We start from the raw sequence: 20,926 nt of genomic DNA, 5'->3' as shown, positions 1-20,926 counted from the left end.
TCGCTCAGGGGATTCATCAATCTGAATCGAGCAAGAGTACATCCTATAATTCAAAAGAGAAAGAGGCTGACGATAAATTTAATTCACTGAAACAATAGCTGCAATTAAAACAATTCTTTTTTTTTACATGTACATACATCTGGGTGAATCGACGAAGACCATGAACCTAGACTGCTTTGAGAATAGGAGACGAAGAATCGCAGCAATAACTTCAACCCAATTTTGTTTTTTTGCTTTATTTAATTTGATCTAACTAACACGTGGCTATCAAATGATGAATACAGCAACCGATGTGGACACTCTTTAAACACCTCTAGCCTCTCATCACTTGAAAAAATCTAGCTTATCTTCTCTCTCGTCACTTCTCTTCTTCATCAAATTTCACTTTATCTTCTTCTCTTCCACTCCCTCTCACTTGATATTCTTCTCTCTCTTCACTTCTCTTCTTCAAATCTCACAATCCCATTAAGCCCACTACCATGTTTTATGTGATTGCACTAATGTTCTGTTTGTTTGATGGAAAATCAACCTCCTGAAAATGATTTCCTAACTTTGTGGTGTTTGTAGATAAGAAAACAAAATTAGTCAAGTAAAATTTATAATAAGTCAACTCAAAATAAGGAGTTGTAAGATGGAAAGCAACTTCCCATATTATCCTTGGGATGCTGTTTTCCCAACAACAATAAACTGATTGTTAAGCTAAATTTTTTTTTGCTAAAAGTATACATGAAAGGCTTTTTAAGGTAAATTAAAAAAAAACTGTATCTTTTATATATAATACTGCATATATATAAATACATATAACAAGACATTAAATTAAAACTTTTTTTCTCAATGTCACGTGGGACCTGGATGAACTTTTAGGTCAATTAAAATTGTACCTCATGTATATAATAAGACATTAAAATTATACATTTTATATGTATATATATATGAAAAATATAAATTAGAAAATATTAGTTTTAACAAGTTATATTACTGTGATTGTGTTATATTCTATTAGAGAATGTACTGAGCATATACTTGTGTACATCGACCATTTATAATTAATATACACATCCACATATATAGTGAAATGAAGTAATATTGTATGTGTTTGTATATAAAAAATATAAAAGAAGTTGGATTATTCTGTATTTTGTTGGATTATTGTCTCAAAATAGAATTTAATATTTGTGTCTTATAGTTGCTATGTATTAACACATTAATAAATATATGTATGCACACATTATATCATCACAAGGAAATAAAAATGTTGCACCTCAAATTTATGTTTTCCACCAAACAGGTAATAGAAAACATTAGCAATTTTTTTATCCAATCATTAGAAACTAGTTGTTTTTTCATGATATTTATTTCCTTGAGATATATTTTCCATGAGATGTTAGTTTTCCTCCAAACAAATGGTGCATAAACTAGGGTTGTTAATTTGACGATATAAGAGTCGCCTTACAAGACTATATCTTCAGATTTCTGGCTTCAATCATTGCCAAATATGCAGCCCGAGCTTCTCCCACCAATGGATCTATCTATCTATACATATATAATTACGGAGTCTCAGAGGCGTCCTAAGCTATGCCACGTCAGATTGTGAGTTTCATGTATGCTTGCCAAGTGGATTATGTTTAAAAAAAATTAAGAAAAATTGACTCATACATTTAAAGATGTGGGTTAAAACAAACATTTGGCGATCCGTATTCACTATTCAATTCAGTTCATCATCCCGAAGAACATATTCCTTTTTCCTATATCATTAATGAATGGTCTCAATGATTTTGACCGTTGATTTATTGCCTTCTTTGACATGGCGTCTGCTGCATCCTCTTTATTTCTTATGCAATTGTTTCGTCTACTTCATCCCTTCTATAAATATACTAAAACGGAGGATCAGAGATGTTATGGGAATGTCCACGTCAGATGCAGTGGAGGCTTCTTCTGGGTGGTTTCTTTCTCTTTTTCCTTCCCTTTCGATTGGGTATGTGGTTCTTCAATTTCCTGTGTTTTTTTGTCGGAATTCCAGTTATCTTGATGTTTACTGAAATGGATTTATAGATTTCTTATTTCTGACGAAATCAGCTAACTTCTTTGTGGACGGACAATCAATGTGTGGTTTTGTCAGAAGGGTTCATGCACTTCTGAAATTGATTATACCAATGAAGAGAACATAGATTTCGAGACATTAGTTTCATGCATCGAGGTTCCAAAAACCAGATGGAAAACGCTTGCGAGCCATTAGAGTTCGGTAATCACATGTGCTGCTTGCGAGCCATTCTATTATACTTGACTATATATGAATGCTATAATATGTATCCAAACAGGTTTAGATGACATGTAGCCAAGCAACAGCAATCAGGCTATTAAGTCTTTTGGTGTGTTCTTCTGTTCTTTTTGGTCTTGTGAATTGATATTTGAGATCTTATCTGTATCATATAATTACCTTGTAGGTCTGTCTTCAACTTTCTTCTGTTATCGGTGTTGAACAAAGAAGATGCTATCAAAATTGTGCAAGTCTAAGTATAAGAGTAGGAAGGAGAGGACGATGCACACTTCTCTATCTTCTTGAACTAGAGCCCAAATCAGACCCAGAGTTCGGAATCCTGTTTTCTCGACTTGGCTGTCATCGTAGAGCTTCTGTGTCCTGTATTTTCCTTGAAGGTATGTAGGGTGAAAATTTAATTCTCTGTTACTGAAGTAATTTTCTTCAGATGTTCCACTTTAATATTTGAATGCAATGATATTTTTGATTTATGTAGTTTGATTTCCTATTAAATGACCATGGCTCTTCTCCACTTGACTAATCTTAGTATAATTTTTTTGTGCTCACTGAACTTGGTTGAGCTTTCATTCATGTGACATGGATGATTATTGCTAATTTTAGTTTATTCTCAACCAACCAGATGCTACGCCAAAATTGGTGCGTAGGTGCTCAGTTTTGCAGATAAGATAGTTCACTAGAGATCACTACAGTTTGGACCTTTAAACTCTATTTTTGTTTCTTATATTTTAAGACTGATATGAACAATTTCCTCCAGTTGAGCCAAAAGTGTATTCAGTAATATTAACGACACAACTACTTTTGCCAAGACAGATTTCTGAGCACAAGCAAAGTGTTAGGAGACGGCGAGTGCCTTCCACGAATTCATCACAAGTTTTGCCAAGCAACGAATGGTCAAATGCAGACATTCCCTTGTAATGATTCCATCATTATGTCCCTTATGCTTATCCACTTTTATAGTACAGGTGTTTAAGAATGTTGAGCGGCCAGAAAATGATCCATTCTAGGTCAAGGACTTCCAACGCTCTGACGAGTCAAGGCTCATACCGGTACTGTCTAAGACTACATCGTTTAAAGTGGTTCATTGATTGCATTTGGTAATAATTTTGTTCTTTAGTATTTTTTTAATCAGTTAACCATGGTTATAAAATAAAGGAAAAAATTTCTGTTTTAAGATTTAGATTACAATTAAAAATCTCATAATTAGAATTTAGATCAGGTGTTAACAAGCTTCCATCATATGAGTTTTGATCACAGCCAGCAATTGCTTCATGTCGTTGGGAACTGCCTTTGTGTAATTTTTTGAATAAATCCCTGATTTTTTATTGTATTTACAGTTCTTTGGTCTTCCATCTCCATGGTAACACTAATTCCGCTTGATGGTTGACATTTCTCATATCTTACAACTTTTAATCCTGACATTTGGTTATTTTAGTTCTGAATAATTTTGCTAGGTTTCTAGATCATTTATTGTGATCATAGGAGGGAGTTAAGAGCATGTTGTAGGCCAATGCAGATGTTTAGGAATATTTCTCTCTTAACCTCCTTTGATATTTTTCCCTTTTAAAGTTAAATTGATTAAATATCCTACCTTTGTCCTTTTTAACTTAGAAAAAAAAAATTAGCCTACTCCATTCCATAACATAATATTTATAAACAAACTCTAACCATGTTTGTAGCATTGGTATGTTTGCTTCTGCCTTCTTTACTGGACACTTTCTTTATTGTTGATGTATTTTTTCCCTTGGAATTATTGTCAATTTAGATAATGTGCCATGGTGGGAATCTTGATTCTGCTTTTTATTGGGGCGTACCTTATATTAAAGGCAGTGTTATTTCATAAAGAGGTTAAAGCTTTTAATGTTTAAGATGCTTTACTGTGGTGGTAGGAAGGAACCAATCGGGGAATGGGATGTTTTTCTCGCAAGCCACATATGTGTTTGCACTTAAATGTTGGTGATTAACTTGTCTTCTGCCCTTGATGCCATGGGAAGATGCTAACTTTTTTCTTAATGTTCCACTTATGATTATAGCCAGCATCTTAACTTTAGGATTGCATTTAACAGAAATAGTTTGCGATGATTTATGACATAGCCATTTATCCTAAAAGACTAAAGGTTATGCTTTAAAATACATGCTGCAGGGGCTGCTTACCCTTTGTGGTATTCATGATTCAGAAGGGAAACCTAAATTGCTATGCTCTTGCAATGACAACTCTGTTTGCCTCTATAACTATGGTGCACATTGAAGATTTCCTCTAAGTCCACATTCCTCAAGTTAGGATACAGGTGAGATGGCTTTTTCCTCATTTTGCTTTTGTTTTTAAAAGTTTGATGAGTCCTACCATATATTTGAACTCATGGTTTCTTTTGTGTGAAATTGAATTGTTCCCAATATGTTTTATGTTTGATATAAGTGAATTGCATTCATAGGCAGGTTGAATCTGCATTTGAGTACGCAAAGATTTGCGGGAAGTTGGATTGTTGTAATTTCTTTGTTCTCAATGAAAGCAAGCAAACCCACTTACCATGGTCCAAGCTTACTGTCTGTTTATAGCTGAAATATATGTTGAACGCTAAAGACTATCTTTACACTTGGTGGTGACTGAAGTTGGAGAACATGAGGTCGGAAGAATGAAATCTGCAATTGACATTGAAATCTTTCTTCAGGTATCCTGTTAATATCTATTGTTTGCCAAATAGTAAAGAGTAGATTTGTGAGATATTTAAGGATTCTATCTTTTGTGGAAACAATGTACCTTTAATTTGTTAGGTCTTCTGTCAATTCTTCTCCGTTCTTTGATGGATTATGATAAACCCTTTAATTTGTTTGGTATTGTGTCAGTTCTCCTCCGTTGTTTGATGGATTATGATAAACCACGTGAAACATTCTAAAGGGTCACCTTTGTGGACCTTAATAGCCCAACTTTATATGTAGGATGGTTTCGGTGATACAAACAACCTGAAGAGGAGATAGACCCCCTACAGAAAATTGTCCAACATCAGTAAGGGAGCAGCCAATCTCCAGCAAGTCGTGGTAGGATTCTGAATGGTCTTTAATAAGTGGTCATACTTGAAGATGGCACTCTATTAATTCACTTCAATGATTTCTACGAGACATATGTTAGGCTTATGAATTCATTTATCCATCGAATTTCATTGTCACTCTTATTTCAAGAGATTTTCATGTGTTGCTTATCTGTTTCAAACTCAGTTCTTAAAATTTGTGATATGTTGATCATCTCTTAGCCCATTGCTATACAGTTTTAGCTAATCAAAATCTATACTTAGACGGATTACCAGAGCCGCGCGACGCGTGGGTTCACGACTAGTTGATAAGAATGATTCAGTCCGGCCAAAGATTTATATGTCCCCTATGGCTCACGGATCTGAAATTGTTTTTTTCCCTCCTCAAAAATAACACGTCTTTGAACAAATGGGGATTCAAGATCTAAAAAAGAATAGAATCTAACACAACATTGCAAAGAAACCAAATTATCCATCTCTGAATCTCTCTCTTCCTTTCTCTCTCTACTATTGTTGCCTTTTCTCTCTCTATTGTTGCTTTGTTTTTGTACAAGAGATAAGAGAATGATGAATAAGACAAATATATGACCTGCAGATGTGTTAAAAGTCTGTGCATTCACTGCATTGGGCTTAGACGAAACAATAAAATAAAAGAGTCATTTTACTAACCATCAGATTAATCTGGCGGCTAGTATTTTTCACCGGAGGGGTCCAGTGTTTTTTGACAGTGGACCTCCCCCGTATCCCCTTTTTTATAGATGTATAGATATGCACCTAACTGCTGATAAGATAGGTATTAAACCAGAATGGGAATAGCAAGAGAACACAAGTACATACTGCCTTTAACAAAATTATACACTTTTAAAATCATTGGATATACTTTTATGTATTGGAAGAAAATGAATTCGAAATACAAATCGCACAATACGAGAACCAAGACCTGGTGATTAACCTACAATACAAATACAATATTACATTCTTTCTGAACTTTCCCTATATATTGCATCGATCATAACCAGAGAACCAAGACGAAGCTTCGGGAAGTTTAGAAAACTCCCCATCTTCTCCGTTATAAAAATGTTCAAACTCCTCCTTCCATTGTTGGTCTCCTGTACTAGTGGGCTTTTGTGCATCAAATGCGGCCATCTCAGAATCATTGTAAGCAGTTTGTATCGCTTCTTTAGGTAGACGAGACTCAGCGAGTAGCCCATTTAGAGTACTAATTTCATGCTCATGCTTTCTGTTCAACCTTTTAATTTGTTTATAAGCCTTCTCAGTCTCTTCCTTAGCTTCCAAGGCTTGTGTCTGCAGAATGTTTCACATTGAAAGATCAGCAATCCCAGATAGTGAATCAAGGACATAAGCTCATATCAAGTGCAGAACCTAAATTTTGTCTCAATTCCAGTTACTGTGGAGAAATATTTTGACATACAGGGAAAGCTCTGTCGGAAAGATAAATTTTGAAGACTTGTTTCAAACTTGAAACTGATACTATATTTAAGTTAATAATACATCATCTCCTTACAAAATAAGCAAACTATATGGCTGTTGTATATGGTTATGAATAAGCAGCAAGACCAATAATTACTATATGGCCAATGTATGTGGTTATTAGGGCATAAAACTGCAAAAAAAGCTTCAAGCTCTAGTTACACATCCTCAAAACTACAAGTGAAATCACTAGAAGCAGTCGAGATTTAAGTCCTTAAAGATTTAACTTGAAGCCTAACTTTATATATGTAATTGCATTCAAGTTTTCATGAAATTCCAACAAGACATTCCTATGGGGTTTGGGAAGGGGAGATAATTTTAATTTTCAAGTTATATAAATGAAGAATTGATACTGGAGATGTTAATGAATTCAATCCATGGAGAGAAGATTTATTTTACACACAATGTAACTGACAATGCAGAAGGGATGGGCGGAAAGAAAATAAAGAGCAATCAGTAATATAACTGGTTACTCTGAAATACACAAACACAATTATAGGACAAGGAGCATCCAGTATGTGAGTAGGTAAGTGACTAAGTCTAAGTGAAATTCAAAAGTAGAAAATTAAAATAAAACATTGATATGATTAAAACACAAATGAAGGAGATTTTAAGCGTGAACCTAAGAACTTTTCCAATATTTTTGGCTTCCTTCTTGAAGTTTCTACCATCATTTCATAAAAGAGTTTCTGAGTTGTGCTCACATGTGCCTTTTGAAGGGTTTGACATCCTTTTTCTTCTAAAATGCTTTAAATTGTTTATCTCTAACTCTATCAAGCAGTGGCACATTGTCAAATAATTCCAAGCATCTTCTCCTAACCGTTAATCACCATAATTAGCTAGAGCTGGCCCCAACCAAGTAAAATCATCACAACATGGTTCAAGGTGCAAACAACCACTAAATTGCCAAAACAAAGGCGCCAAAGACTACAAGAGATATCACTAAATAACCAGAATTTTGAGCCACAAGTATGAAAGAACAAAGATGCACAATAGAACAAAAGGAAACCATACAAATTAAACAATCAATTTTTCAACTCACCTGGGCCACAGTTACAGCCTCTTCTGCTTCTTTAAGGCGCACGAGTAATTCCCCTGCAGCCTGCACAGCTTCAGCAGTATCCCTCAATTGAGCCTGAAGTGCTTTGTTTTCATCCCTAAGGTAACGCCTCTCTTTTTCTCTGTCCACTTTCAGTGCTGAAATTTCTGCAGCAAGGGTATTTATGAACCTAGATTCAGCACCTCTGACTCCAGCTCTAGCAGCTGCTTTCTTAACATCATCAATTCCTTCCTGCATCTTCCTATGCCTTGCAAGCAATTGAATATGTTTTTCCTCCAAATCTGCATACTGTTCAAGCATGCGGGCATGTCCCTGCATAGCCATCCTCATTGCCTCCTGCAACTCTTCCGCACATTTCTTCTCAGTCTCCAATTCTTGCTTTTGTTTTTCAGCTAGTGACCTACTAGCTTCAAGATCAAGTCTTAATTCCTCAACAAGAGATATCCACTTACTCTCTGCTTCAGTCCAATGAATTCTCTCCTGCTCAAGTGTCCCTTCAGCACTCTCTCTCTCCTGCTCAAGTGTCCCTTCAGCACTCTCATTAGTTGACTCGGGGATTTCCCCAAGAAATGGAGCTGAAGTCGGCCCACATGAATAGGTCAGCTGCAGAATTGAATTTCGATTTCGAGTTGATGAGGATGAGTCTATATAAAACTGTAGCTGGTGTCTTAAATCTTGTATCTCTTCCAACAAAACCTCCCTCTCACCCAATTCATAGAAATTCCGATAACGTTCCAGCTCATTTTGAGCTAATTCCAACTCAATTTTTGTTCGCAGAATTTCAGGATGATTCTCATATTTTTCCTTCAGAAGCTATAAAGAATAGGTCAGATACATGTAAATCTATAAGAAGGAAGCATTAAGAAAATAAAAAAACAAAGACAAAATACCTTATGTTCATGTGTGAGTGACACTAATTCTTCCTCCATGAATTCCTCAGTGGGTAAAATGCCATCCATAAGACTTTCCAGGCGAATAATTTTATCCTCCCTTGTCTGCCCTATTATGGCATTGCACTCCCTTTCGTGCTTGTACTGTTGCACCTGCCAGGGATGGCCAGAGAAATTTCACTCAAATACTGGAAGTACAAAACAGCTATAATTAGCATATAGTATGCTAGTCATGAAAATACCAAACGATTAAGCTGCACTATCTCGGCAGTTTGTTTAGCACAAAACTCTTCAACTGCCATTTCTCTTCTGATGGCTCCAGCCAGAACTTTCTCCACTGCCTGTGTAATGGAAAAAATGTCAAGTGTCTTCCAAAATTGATCATCAAGAACTGAACATATAGAAAAATTGACAATCCTACTAAATGCAATAAACTTACTTTGGGAACTTGCTTCTTTAATTTTCCAATAGACTCAGAGCCATCGACAGGTACTAGCTGCAGGTCTGAGCTTTCGTTGGCCCCTTTCTCCTCAAGCTTTGTTTTGCTGTTGCAATTACTGCATAGGAATACTAATGTATCTTCTTTCGTTTGTACATCATCTTCGGGAAGAGTTTGCACAGCCACATTAACTTTGTCAACAGGGAAAATCAGCTTAGTTTCTGTGGGTTTAAAGGAAAACCTAAACGAAGATGGCCTCAATACCAAACTCTGTTGATGGCTATCAATAATTTCGAGGCCACGATGGAGGCTAGCTGCCAAATTGTCAGTTGGTGTAAAATGCTTATTATCTTGAGCAGAAAGTGCAGCCATTGACTTGCCTTTCAAGGATTTTAAAGACGATAATTGTAAATTCTCTGGACCTAAGATTTTACCATCCTTGAGATCCTTTTGTGAGGCAGTTAATGCCCATGAAGTCCTCAAACTTTTCCGGCTGTTGCTTAGTCTTGGGGAGACACTCAGAGTTGGAGATTTAAAAACTGGTGACACATCAGATGGACCTACACTGAGAGGAGGAGAAACACAATTCACTGAATCACGATGTGAGTCACTAACTACATCTTCTGTAATGCCAGCAGAAATTCTACTTTGAGGATCAAAAACCTGGCAAGAAGAGCCACTCCCAACCATTTTTGTTGGTGATTCATCCTTGGATAATCTGGCTACAGCAGAACTAGTAATCTTTTTTTCCTCAGTGGACTGTCCGGAGCATTGACGACCAAGTGTGTCAACAGATAAGTGGACCAAATTTTCTTTTTCTTTCTCTGTCACATTTTGATGTACAAGGCCAGTAGTATTGTAAGTACATGATATTCCTGTAACAGGTTTGTCACAATCAATAATCATCTTTTCATCCTTCTCAATGTCTTCAGATATTCCCTCTTCCATTTTAACATCAATATCTTCACAAACATGTTCTGTGGCGCATACACTTTCAACCAATGTGCCGTGATCTTCATTACTATCTGATTGCAGACCTGCTTGAATGCAGAGTTTCTCCACGGCTTCCTCGTCAATTTCCATCTCAACATCCTCGTCATCATCAATATGAGATAACATCATTGGACGGTTCAAACTAAGTTTTAACAAATTTAAACTTCTGCGAGCCCACTCTGTCGAGTATCCTCCCTTTGATTCTGTGGGATGATTGTTGCCATTTTCCTTCATTCGATGTAATTCTTCCTGTTAAACTCATCCCATTGATCAAATCGCATTTTTAGTATAGAAACTAGTAAAATACAACAAGATTGAATATCAAACAATATGATTATACTTTTAGCTGTCGGATCACTTCACGCAAGTATTTCACATCTTCTTGCATCACTTCATTAACAATTGCCTTGTTCTTGATTGCTTTTGCGCGCTGTGCAAATCTCAATGTGCTGAAAGTCTCACTTTTACAGCTGCATGATTAAGTCATATAAACTTCTGGATATTTTAAACAGATAACAGCCTTCGTCAAGGATGCAGTACCTTTGTGCTGGAGAGACGGCGCAGACCATTGCTAGTTTTGCGTTGCCACCAAGAGATTCCTGCAGCAAAAATGTCAATCTGGAATCTCTGTATGGAATGTGCCTTTGCTTTCCCGTTTGAGAAACTTCAGCTAGAATATTTATTAAGTTCCTGCAATTCCAATCGTTCGAAAACAATAGTATAGGACGTTATAATTCATGATACAATCCCATGTGGGCATATGCCGAAAAAGAGTTCTAGAAAGAGAATCAACAAAAACATCCTCCTCTGATGATCAACAAAAAGTTATCAGAAGATTGACAATGATTGAGGTCCATATTCCCATGAACAACCAAAAGATACCTTCACATCCTTATGTATGTTTTTCTACCCCAAATTGTACCTGATAATTGAACTTGTAACTTAAGTGATTCTTGTCTTTGTAATGTCACGTTTCTGGATCCAGAACTAAATAGTACAACTTCTAATTGACAGTTTCTCCCTCTACTAGTAGTATAACGTTAGTGATGTCCCCAGACAAATGCTGTATCAAACAAAGAGGATAGCTAATATACTTTCTCAGCTGTAAACATGCTAGGTTCTCTCAATTGCTCAGCATGATAAGTTAATCAGAAAACAATGGAATATAAACTTTAACAGTAATTCTAATCATCGTTAATAACATATTGGCTTGTGTCACTTTGCCATAGATATGTACATATGCAAAAACATATCTAGAATATGAAAGGAGTTTAGTTCCCTCGTCAATACAGTTCTATAGAGACACAAATGTTCATGAAATTAGGTACTGTATTCTAAACCATACCCAAGCTGTGATAGTGACCGGTTAATATTCCCTGCTTCCTTCAACCGTTCCCCTGCAGCACCAGTTAGCTTTTGTCGCTCTGATCCAGCCAAATCAACAAGATTTATTCTGCTAGTTTTCAAGCTGCTTATGCCATCTGCCACACTCTGAAAATAGGAACTTTACAACAGAATCTCTTCAACAGAAAAGATGCATAAAAACTAGCGCCATTTACTATAATCAGATGCTGTAGAAATAATTTGATTACATTCTAAACTTAATGCTCCATGAAACCAACTCATGACCAAATTTAAGATACCGAAGTCTTTAGCTAAGTGGAGTCGGCAGTTTTGATGCACAAATCAATAGTCTAATGTAGTCCACATAACACAAACACACAATCTCTTCAATGGATAAAGAGAATACACATTATCAGCTTGGATATAGGAAATTAATACCTTGCATCGAGACTCAACAAAACAAGTAAAAACACTATGTGAGCGGGAACTCTCTGCATTTATACTAGTTGACCCAGTCCTCCTATTTGACAATCCCTGCATAAAAAGTTATTGACTTGTAATTAAACTACTTGAAACATTATCAAATTCAGATAGTAGTTAATTTGAAATTTAAGATTAGGCTACAAAAAAAATGGGAAAGAAAAAAATAGGGAGAAGAAAGTAACCAGGAAAAGGAATTTGCAACCTTAACTACCTAGCATGATTGCATGCAGGAACAAAATCATATATATAAATAATGCAAAAAGGAAATTTTCAAAGAACAAATAAAGAAAAACCATAAAATTTGAATGGATGTGCAGCAACCACATGATTATCTTTCCGCTGCAAAAGGTCGAGAAAATTGAAGTAGAAGCTGCTGAGAAGAGAAGAGGGAGGCTCAAAAAGAATCAGATGAACATAATACAGAATTAGTTAAAAGTTCAGTTTGAATCAAATTAATAGGCAAAATTCCAAGTTGGAGGACTACTAAAATTTGCATTAAGGATTCACATGGCAAACCCAACATATTTGAAATTAACTTGTCTGATGACAAAGGTGAGGAACTACAAGAGACAAATGCATCTAGAAATTTTTCCACGACTTACTCCAAGAGTCAAATAAGCAAAACAGACACTCCTTGTGAATGGAAAAACCCATTTCAATAAACAAAACATACTTTTCCAATCTTCGTTATAATATTGGTAATTGATGGATAAAGAAAGTTTCTTTCTTGCCTAAGGCAGAAGCAACCTACAACAGAATTCAACATGTTGATGCATACCAAGTATCTCTGATGCACAGGGCTGCTCTAGCAGTTATTTTATTTAAGCCCGAACAAGACAGTCTTTTGCAAAGAAATAAGAAAAATCAAAAGGAGAAAAAAAAAAGAAGAAATTCTAGGTTATGCTCTACCCAAGACCATTTCGTTTGTTAAAATATATGTAGTGATGGAATAATAAAAGTGGCTTCAATTTCCTAAATACCTATTGTTTCCCAGAACAATTGGAACACTTTCTTCACCAGACTTCACTGAGCTAGTTCCTAAGTCTAACACATGATTGCATATTGAAACATACAATGGTAAATTAAGTTACACAAACTGAAATTAAAAAATGTTCCAGATCAGCACTTCATGTTGTTACAACAATTTTACAATTCTTCAATCCAAAAAGAACTTAAATTTTCGTGATAAATAAATTTTACTTCAGTCATCCTTCATTTTCTTCATACTTTCAAAATAACTAGGGTCCAAATCCAATGTAGGAAATACTTTGGTTCAGAACATCTTTGACCTTACTTTTCAGATTTTAACCTCCCCAACACATACTTTCAGTAAATTATTCCATTTACAAGTTTTGAAGGCGAGCCTCAAAGAAATGGCAATGATACTCCATTACAATATGTTTAAACCAGGAATGCAGCCTCTCCATAATGCGGTAATAATTTGCATACATTTACCCCAAACCTCACAGTGGCAGGAACACACTAACTTTCTAATTAATAAAACAGGGGTAAGACTACGTACCTCTGGCACTTCCCTCTCCCCGTGTCCACTAGAGGTGTGTTGAACAAGTAAGTTGTTTACCCTTTTCCTAGCCTTTCTAATCGTAAAGAATAAAAAAAATGTTCCATCCCTTTTCAATATTTCTTTTTGTAAGAATACAACTCAAAAATGAAAATCAAAACACTCATGAACTATACCACAAAATGTTACTCGGGAGGCTCACATTGTTTGACAATTTACGATACCAAAAATGCGTATTTACTAAGCTACAGACTAAAATGCAGTCCATATGCTTTTGAAACAAGGCTGCAATGTCAATAAATAAATATTGTGGACGAATCTGCATGTAATCAAAAACACATCTGTATAGAAAATGCAATGCACTTACTTATTTGTGTGTTCTTGCCAAGCACAAGGCCTAAATCATCATTGGGGAAGTTTACTAAAATGATGTCCACATACTATATACACATTGCAGTTAACTCTATCAACATGATGTATTTTTATGGCTTAATCCTATGGCTGAACTCGCAAAGGCAACTACTTGCTTGCTCCAACATATTATTGTCCACCCTTCCCTTCTAGAAAATCAAAACACAAAATTGCAATCACGTTATGCTACTAAAAACATAAATGACAACAAAGCAAACCTTTATCAGGAGCTGAGTGACATCTTTTGTTGTGCACACATATTCCTCTGTTAGATTTTCAACATATACGCCTGACTTGACATCTTCTCTTATCTAATAAAGAGCACATTTAAAATATCAAGTAAACCAGGGTTCAACAAAGAGACACAGCAGACAACAAAAATAGCATACAGAGAAGCAAGTATGCAAAAGTAAATCCTTCTTCTACCTGGAGGTTCTTTTGACTTGGATCCAACAAATCTGTTACTTGTTCATTATATATCTGCAAAAATAAAGCATTAAGTAACGTGGTTAACATTAGTACCTCAACAAAGAAATTTCTTCAAAGGAAATTGTTTCCATCTACTTAACCTCAAGAAAGGAACAACGACACTGATAATTAAGTTGCTTGCCACCATGCTTAATTTGCTCCTGCGATTGAAACACAATGGCACTAATCATAAAAAAAAACCCAATCTCATGCAATCTTTGATAAAATAAGAATGAATTTTAAGATGAAAGCACAAACAGAATTGAGCACCACCTCATTTATGCGAGCAAAGAGCCGCTGAAAGACACGTGGTGTTAATCCTTGTTGATCACTTCCCAAGTTTTCTTCTAACAAAGCATTGGTTGGGCCCCACATGGTATAAGTCTTTCCGCTTCCAGTCTACGAAAACAAATGTCAGATATATATCAAAAATTAAGAGCACCCTTATTTATAACAGGAAACAAGTGAAAGCAAACAGAATAAAATGTAAAACACCTGTCCGTATGCAAAGACAGAACTGTTAAATCCAGCCAGACAGTTTTCAACAAGAGATGCTCCTACAAGCTGGAAAATATCTTGCTGCCAAAACAAAGTGCTAAAAAGTTATAATTGTACTATAAACAATTATATCCTATTAATGAACTGGCGAACTAGCAATCATGCCTGTGTTGCATCTGTATCTGCAACCGAGTCAAATGTAAATGTCTGTCCATTGATTGACAAAGAGTCACTAGAAATTCTTTTAGCTATAGTTTCTCCTTCTTCCTCATCCTTTGGCGGCCTTATCCGCACTATCACCTGATAATTTTCGCAAAGATTAAAAAAAATGTATATGTCCCATATATTTAAACTTAATCTTCCAAAAATCAAAAGATGATTTAAAAGTTTCAGTTTTTCATACTTCCAAAATTTTCAGTTTCCATTTTCTGTAGAAATTCAGTTCTGTCTTCTATTTCTTCAGAAAATATGTTTGGATGAAAGCCTTCAAATGAGGAGTGGGTGAACTTATCAGGCATAAAGAAGTTTTTATTCCAACGAAAAATTGAAAAAGAGAAGGAAAGAGGGCAAGTTGGTGATTATATTCGAAAAATGGATCAAACAAGACCATAGTCTCAAATCCCATCCATGCCACAAAAACCTAGAGAAGAAAAAATTAGATGAAAGAGAGCAAACTTCGTCATTACTTGAGTTGAGAGATAAATGAAGATTGTGGTTGTTGAGTCCAAAGTCTTGTTTGTTTTCTCCCTCTTTTCTCTTTAAATATTGAAACAATTACATGAGAAAAAAGTGAAAAAGAAAGGTATATTGAGCTTTCAGTTTTTTCAGAAAGCAATCTCGTGAAAAAATATTCACACTAAGCTCTCACTTGCAGGAAAAATAGAAAGCAAGAATAGGCAAACAAAAGACCACCAAAACAGATGGTTTTACCTTTTAGGATGCCACTGTCCCATAGGTCTGTAATTTCCTTAACAGTCAAAGATAAGTGGCCATAACTTTTAAAATCTTTGCCTCCCAATAAGAAATTGATGTAAGCAATTTAAATAATCTTTTCTACACTTCATTTTTTCCTCATCCAAGTTACCAAAAGGATTCTGAACAGAATTGAAGCCATCAGGGCGGAATAAAGCACCATAGATATTTTTCTTATGACTAACTTGTTAAACTACAGGCAAGAGAGAAAGTGAGACTATTCAAGTTCACAATATATATGAACCAATGTCTCCTTCATCAATTGAGCACCATAGATAATTGTACTTCAGGGAAATGAACCTTCCCTTCCCAAACTAACAACAGCAGACACAAAAGACAAGCTCCCAAGTACTCGGTAATAAAGCAGAAACTATGAAGTCAAATGCAGGCCAGGAACAGTATTTATGAGAAGGAACACAAAATACAAGTTCCGTTTCAATCTTATCTAGACTGCCTTTTCTTCATAACATAATTAATTAATTATGCAGGACACCAGAAAATTCAGTCATTTCCCTCTCTTTTTTCTACTTTCTGGTTAACTTGAATAAAAAAAAAAAGCATACCTTAACCCCAGAATCCGAGGAACCAGTGATGACATTCTCAGGAACAGTGTCCATGCTGAGCTTGCGCTTGAGAGGGTTCGACGGTGGCGGACGAGGGGGCAGCGGACTCTTCATTTTGACCGCCGCAGGCGAGGGCTTGTGGTCAGAATTTACTGAAGCCTGATCTGGCGGTGGATTGTTCTCCTTGAACGCCTTCTGCTTCCGCAACGACTTCGATTTGAGCGAGCTAGGGTTTGGCGACGACGACGATGATGTCGGTGTAGTATCAGCTTCTCTCAAGATCGTGTTTCTTGGCTTCATTGTTAGATCTAAAGTGGAAACCCTACAGAGAGAAGCGGAGTATTCTTAAAAAGATAAAGGGAGGGTTAGGGCAAGGTCGCGAGAGAGAAGCAGAGAGAGAGAGAGAGCGAGAAATGTAGTCGTTAGAGAAGAGGGAGTGAGAATTTGAATTTTGGGAGAATACGTCACATGCTTAGGACCAATTTTTGCGTTTGTTTTTTGTTTTAATTGTTTGGAGAGATGAACTTTTTGAATTTGCGCTGGATCTGGAGCGTGCGAGTTTCGGATCACGTACGGTTGAATTGACGAATCATAATCATTATATGAAAATTTTCATTCATTCATGTCCCTCAACCCCCTCTTATATGTTTGATTCTTCTTAAAATTTTAAAATTTGCTTTTTGTTCCTTTGTGAGAGTTCATTTTAAGAAGAATCAACAAGTGAATGAAAACTTAAAACTAATTGTAAACTTTGTATAAATAGATAATATTATGCAAACAATAATTAATATTACGAAAAACATAAGGAGAAGGATATATCAATAAATTATATTGATTAGTCTAACATAGGGTATATTCGTGACATAGGTTCAAGGATGACAATATCTATTAGCAAACTCTTAAATTGAGTTTTCAAATTTATGTACCCATCAATCAAATAAAAGATATATTTGCCATTGGATTTTCTCTCAAATTGTGTGGCCTCCAAACTGATTAGAGAGAAGATATCGACACTTTTAAACAACATCCTCCTCTTAAGAATCATTTAGTTGTGTTAAATTGTAAGTTTTGAACCCATAACCTCGTCGATAAGCTAAAGTTCTGATACCATGTGTGATGACGAGGTAGAGGAAAAAAAAATAATGTAAAACCACAAATACAAAAGCCTTGCTTCGTGTTGCTTCTCACGTAAGAGAATAACCAAGAATTAAGGTGTTATGCCTTGTTGATTCCAAAGGAATATACCAAGCTGATAGTTTGTTAGAGACGATTCTCTAATTTTATTTTAGTGATCAAATACTAAATTATGCAAACGTTTGAGACACTTTATATAATTACCTTACGAACCAACTTCAAACCCTAATAGAAAACAACCCATACAAAATCATTGAGCTCAAACTCAACATGTCGACGCTTAGCATCAGCCTAACACTTATATTTAGCCGTGGCATCCTCAAGTTGTTGCCTAGTCCCTTGTGGATTTGGTGTAGACCAACAACCAGGTCTTCAGCCTTGCTATGAACATGCTTAAGGTCAAGAATCAGTGCCAAATCTAGTAGACACCTCGAGCTAAATTCATATGTGATGAAAAATGGGTTGTACCCAGTACTTCGATTCATAGAGTGATTAAACGCAAACTCGACAAGACTCAACTTTTGATCCCATGACTTCACATTGTCTCCCACTAGACTATGCAACAAATTCTAAAGTGACCGATTGACAATCTCAATTTGTCCATCAGTTTGTGGATGATAGGCACTATTAAAATTCAACTTCGTGTTGGCAAACACCAAAAGTGGCTCAGAAATCGTGTATCCCTATCAGAGACAGCAGGGGCTGGCAAACCATGAAGAAGATACACCTCCCGAAAGAATAGTTGTGCGACATTGACAACAGCCATAGTCTTCTTGCAAGGAATAAATTGAGCCATCTTAGGAAATCGGTCAACAACCACAAAGATGAAATTCATACCCCGTTGTGTGCTTAAAAGTCTCAGAAAAAAAATCCATGCTTATATGCTTCCATTGGTGCTTCAAAATTGGCAGTGGCATATACAATCCGACATTAATGGCCACGCCTTTGGACAACATACACACTTTATAATTGTTGACAAACTTAGCAACATCATGCCAGATATTTGACCAAAAATAAGAACTGGCGATCAACTGAATGGGTTTGTCCCATCTCATGTGACCCTCATTATGCAACTCTAGTATAATCTTCAGACGCAAGATGTAATCCGAGATAAATAATTGATTTCATTTAAACAAGAAACTGTTCTTCACTATAAAATCAGCATGAAGATCGGCTGTTACATCCTACAATATGGGGGGAAATATGAATCTGTAGCCAAAAATTCACGCAAGGAATCAAACCCCAATACCCAAATTTTCATCACTATCAGAAAATTAGCTCGACGGCTGAGAGCATTGGCCACTCTATTCAAAACTCTCGGTTGATGTTTAAGCACAAACATAAATTGCTAGAGATACGAAGCTCATTTAGTATGTCGGGCAGAAAATTGATCTTGAGAGTTAATATGCTTCAATGCCTCATGATCGATAAATAAAACAAACTCATTATGAGCCAGATAGGAGCGTCAATGCTTGAGAGCTTGAACGATTGCATAGAACTCAATGTCATAAATACTATAGTTCACCCGTGAGCCATTGAGTTTCTCACTATAGAACGCAATGGGCCAACTTTCTTGGCTCAAAACAGCCCCAATATCGACCTTTGAAGCATCAAGCTATAGTTCAAAAGGTTTGTCAAAATATGGAAGAATCAACACGATGCCTGAGATCATCAACTACTTAATCTTATGAAAAGTCGTGGTCGCCTAACAAGTCCATACAAACTTCCCATGCTTTATACAATTAGTGATAGGTGCCATAATCGAACTAAAATTATGAATAAAGCGGATAGTAGAATGATACTAACCCACGGAAACTCTGAACCTCTTGTAAGGTCTGCGGTAATGGCCACTCTTTGATAGCCTCGACCTTTGATTTGTCCACAAAAATTCCATCCTTAGATACCACAAAACCAATAAATAATACCTTGTCGATCATAAAGGAGCACTTCTTGACAGCCACGTAGAATTGCTCTTGTCGAAGGAAGGTTAAGACTTCGTCCAAGTGTCTTAGATGTGAGACCGGTGTCGGGCTATACACAAGAATATCGTTGAAGTAGACTACCACAAACATACCAATAAAAGGTCAAAACAATTCGTTCATGATCTACATGAAGGTGCTTCAATCAACGTGTACTATCGGGGGCAAGACTTGCAGATTGGTGATAGATCCTGGAAGTTGTGAGAATGTGATCTCAAAAGAAGCCATCAAAAAGTTGCCTTAGAGACGCAGCCGCATCCTCTACCTTATCTGCTCTCGTGGCTCCAAAAGGACACGGATGTGATTGTGGGTCATAGGGCTCTTGTCCATCTTTCTATTGGAAACAACTACAAAGATAAAGTATGGTGCGATGTGGTTCCGATGGATGTTGATCATATTTTGTTGGGACGGCCATAGGAATTTGACAGGTCTGTGGTGCATGATGATAGGAGAAACACTTACACCTATGTTCAATAGTATCAAAATTACTCTGTTGCCTACCCATGAGCAACCACCGAAGCCGACCAGTGTAAGTGGATCCCCCATGTTATTGTCGAAGAGGAAGTTTTTGGGTATAGTCGAAGAAGCTGGATTGTCTTTCTTATGGTAGGTTGCAAAGAGCTCACCCAAGAAGCGGATGTACCCATGCCTGTTCTAGAGTTGCTAAAGCAATTTCATGATGTGTTTCCAAATGAGATACCTCACGAGTTGTCACCCTTACGAAAAATACAACACCAAATGGACTTGATGTTCGACGCGACATTACCTATTATTGGACTAACGTCGTTACTTTTTCTGTATGTCTAGATTTGTAATTTTACTTACTGAATATACACTCTATAAGAAACTGGTTGCAAACTAAGCTTGTAGGTTAATTTACTTTATCAACCCTCATTAACCACCTATCAGAAATCAGGCGAGGTGGGATTGAAACCCACCTAGAAAATGAGCAATATTGGCTGTACATCAAACATGAACACCCGACCAAAAATTTCGTAGCAATCGTCTAATCTCTATAATGATTGGACACCATATAGTAAGATTCAAATCTCCTCCACTAATAATAGCTTCCACAATAAATTTATTATCTTATAGTTGCATATCAATATAGCAATGTACTCCCGCTGACAACAAATTAATTACTATAGTTTTAATCTTTTTCATGAGTGTTATTACTTACTATATCTGTTCATCTTTTCACCTTATTCGCTAATGTTATGTACACATTATTTTGGGGCGGGTGGTTGGTTCGTATAATATCAACTATTATATGTATCTATATACACACCATGCACATATTATATAGATGTAAACTCTTGTATTATATATTTATATGTCTATTATGTTTTGCTTTAAAATACACACCACATAGTAGACA

General features: G+C 36.2%; 1 protein-coding gene and 1 long non-coding RNA gene across 6 annotated transcripts; one reads left to right on the top strand and one right to left on the bottom strand.

The window, feature by feature from the left end:
* The first annotated feature begins 1,715 nt into the window (after nucleotides 1-1,715).
* LOC120014786 lies at nucleotides 1,716-5,461 on the top strand. Of its 4 annotated transcripts, none has more exons than XR_005471631.1 (7): nucleotides 1,716-1,975; nucleotides 2,077-2,242; nucleotides 2,445-2,655; nucleotides 3,089-3,324; nucleotides 4,419-4,563; nucleotides 4,708-4,944; nucleotides 5,213-5,461. It is a non-coding gene; the product is annotated as an uncharacterized LOC120014786 (long non-coding RNA). The 4 variants fall into 4 exon arrangements; XR_005471632.1 differs by having other exon boundaries at nucleotides 2,077-2,369; XR_005471633.1 differs by lacking the exon at nucleotides 2,077-2,242.
* A 660-nt stretch (nucleotides 5,462-6,121) lies between these two features.
* Nucleotides 6,122-16,910, bottom strand: LOC120015323 (kinesin-like protein KIN-12B). Of its 2 annotated transcripts, none has more exons than XM_038867697.1 (16): nucleotides 16,436-16,910; nucleotides 15,066-15,200; nucleotides 14,898-14,981; nucleotides 14,676-14,801; nucleotides 14,504-14,563; nucleotides 14,361-14,414; nucleotides 14,153-14,245; nucleotides 11,957-12,052; nucleotides 11,520-11,665; nucleotides 10,715-10,864; nucleotides 10,515-10,644; nucleotides 9,182-10,423; nucleotides 8,985-9,083; nucleotides 8,743-8,895; nucleotides 7,835-8,665; nucleotides 6,122-6,606 (listed from the first exon to the last, which is right to left on the bottom strand). In XM_038867697.1, exons 1-16 carry the CDS (start codon nucleotides 16,733-16,735, stop codon nucleotides 6,295-6,297), a joined length of 4,011 nt encoding a protein of 1,336 aa, XP_038723625.1. In that variant the 5' UTR covers nucleotides 16,736-16,910; the 3' UTR covers nucleotides 6,122-6,294. The 2 variants fall into 2 exon arrangements, with proteins under 2 accessions (XP_038723625.1, XP_038723626.1); XM_038867698.1 differs by having other exon boundaries at nucleotides 10,515-10,635.
* Between the last annotated feature and the right edge of the window lie 4,016 nt (nucleotides 16,911-20,926).

The sequence above is a fragment of the Tripterygium wilfordii genome, chromosome 14 (genome assembly GCF_013401445.1).
Source record: "Tripterygium wilfordii isolate XIE 37 chromosome 14, ASM1340144v1, whole genome shotgun sequence".
Taxonomy (NCBI): Eukaryota; Viridiplantae; Streptophyta; class Magnoliopsida; order Celastrales; family Celastraceae; genus Tripterygium; species Tripterygium wilfordii.
Note: the sequence above shows the minus strand (reverse complement) of the source record. Positions and strands in the feature narration are given on the sequence as shown.

Excerpts from the sequence above, each read along its gene's own strand:
- LOC120015323 (XM_038867697.1), bottom strand. The coding sequence starts at position 16,735 with ATGAAGCCAAGAAACACGATCTTGAGAGAAGCTGATACTACACCGACA. Across the intron at positions 14,246-14,360 it reads CAAGTCAAAAGAACCTCCAG|ATAAGAGAAGATGTCAAGTC; the intron begins GTAGAAGAAGGA and ends GCTCTTTATTAG. Across the intron at positions 8,666-8,742 it reads CACTCACACATGAACATAAG|CTTCTGAAGGAAAAATATGA; the intron begins GTATTTTGTCTT and ends TATTCTTTATAG.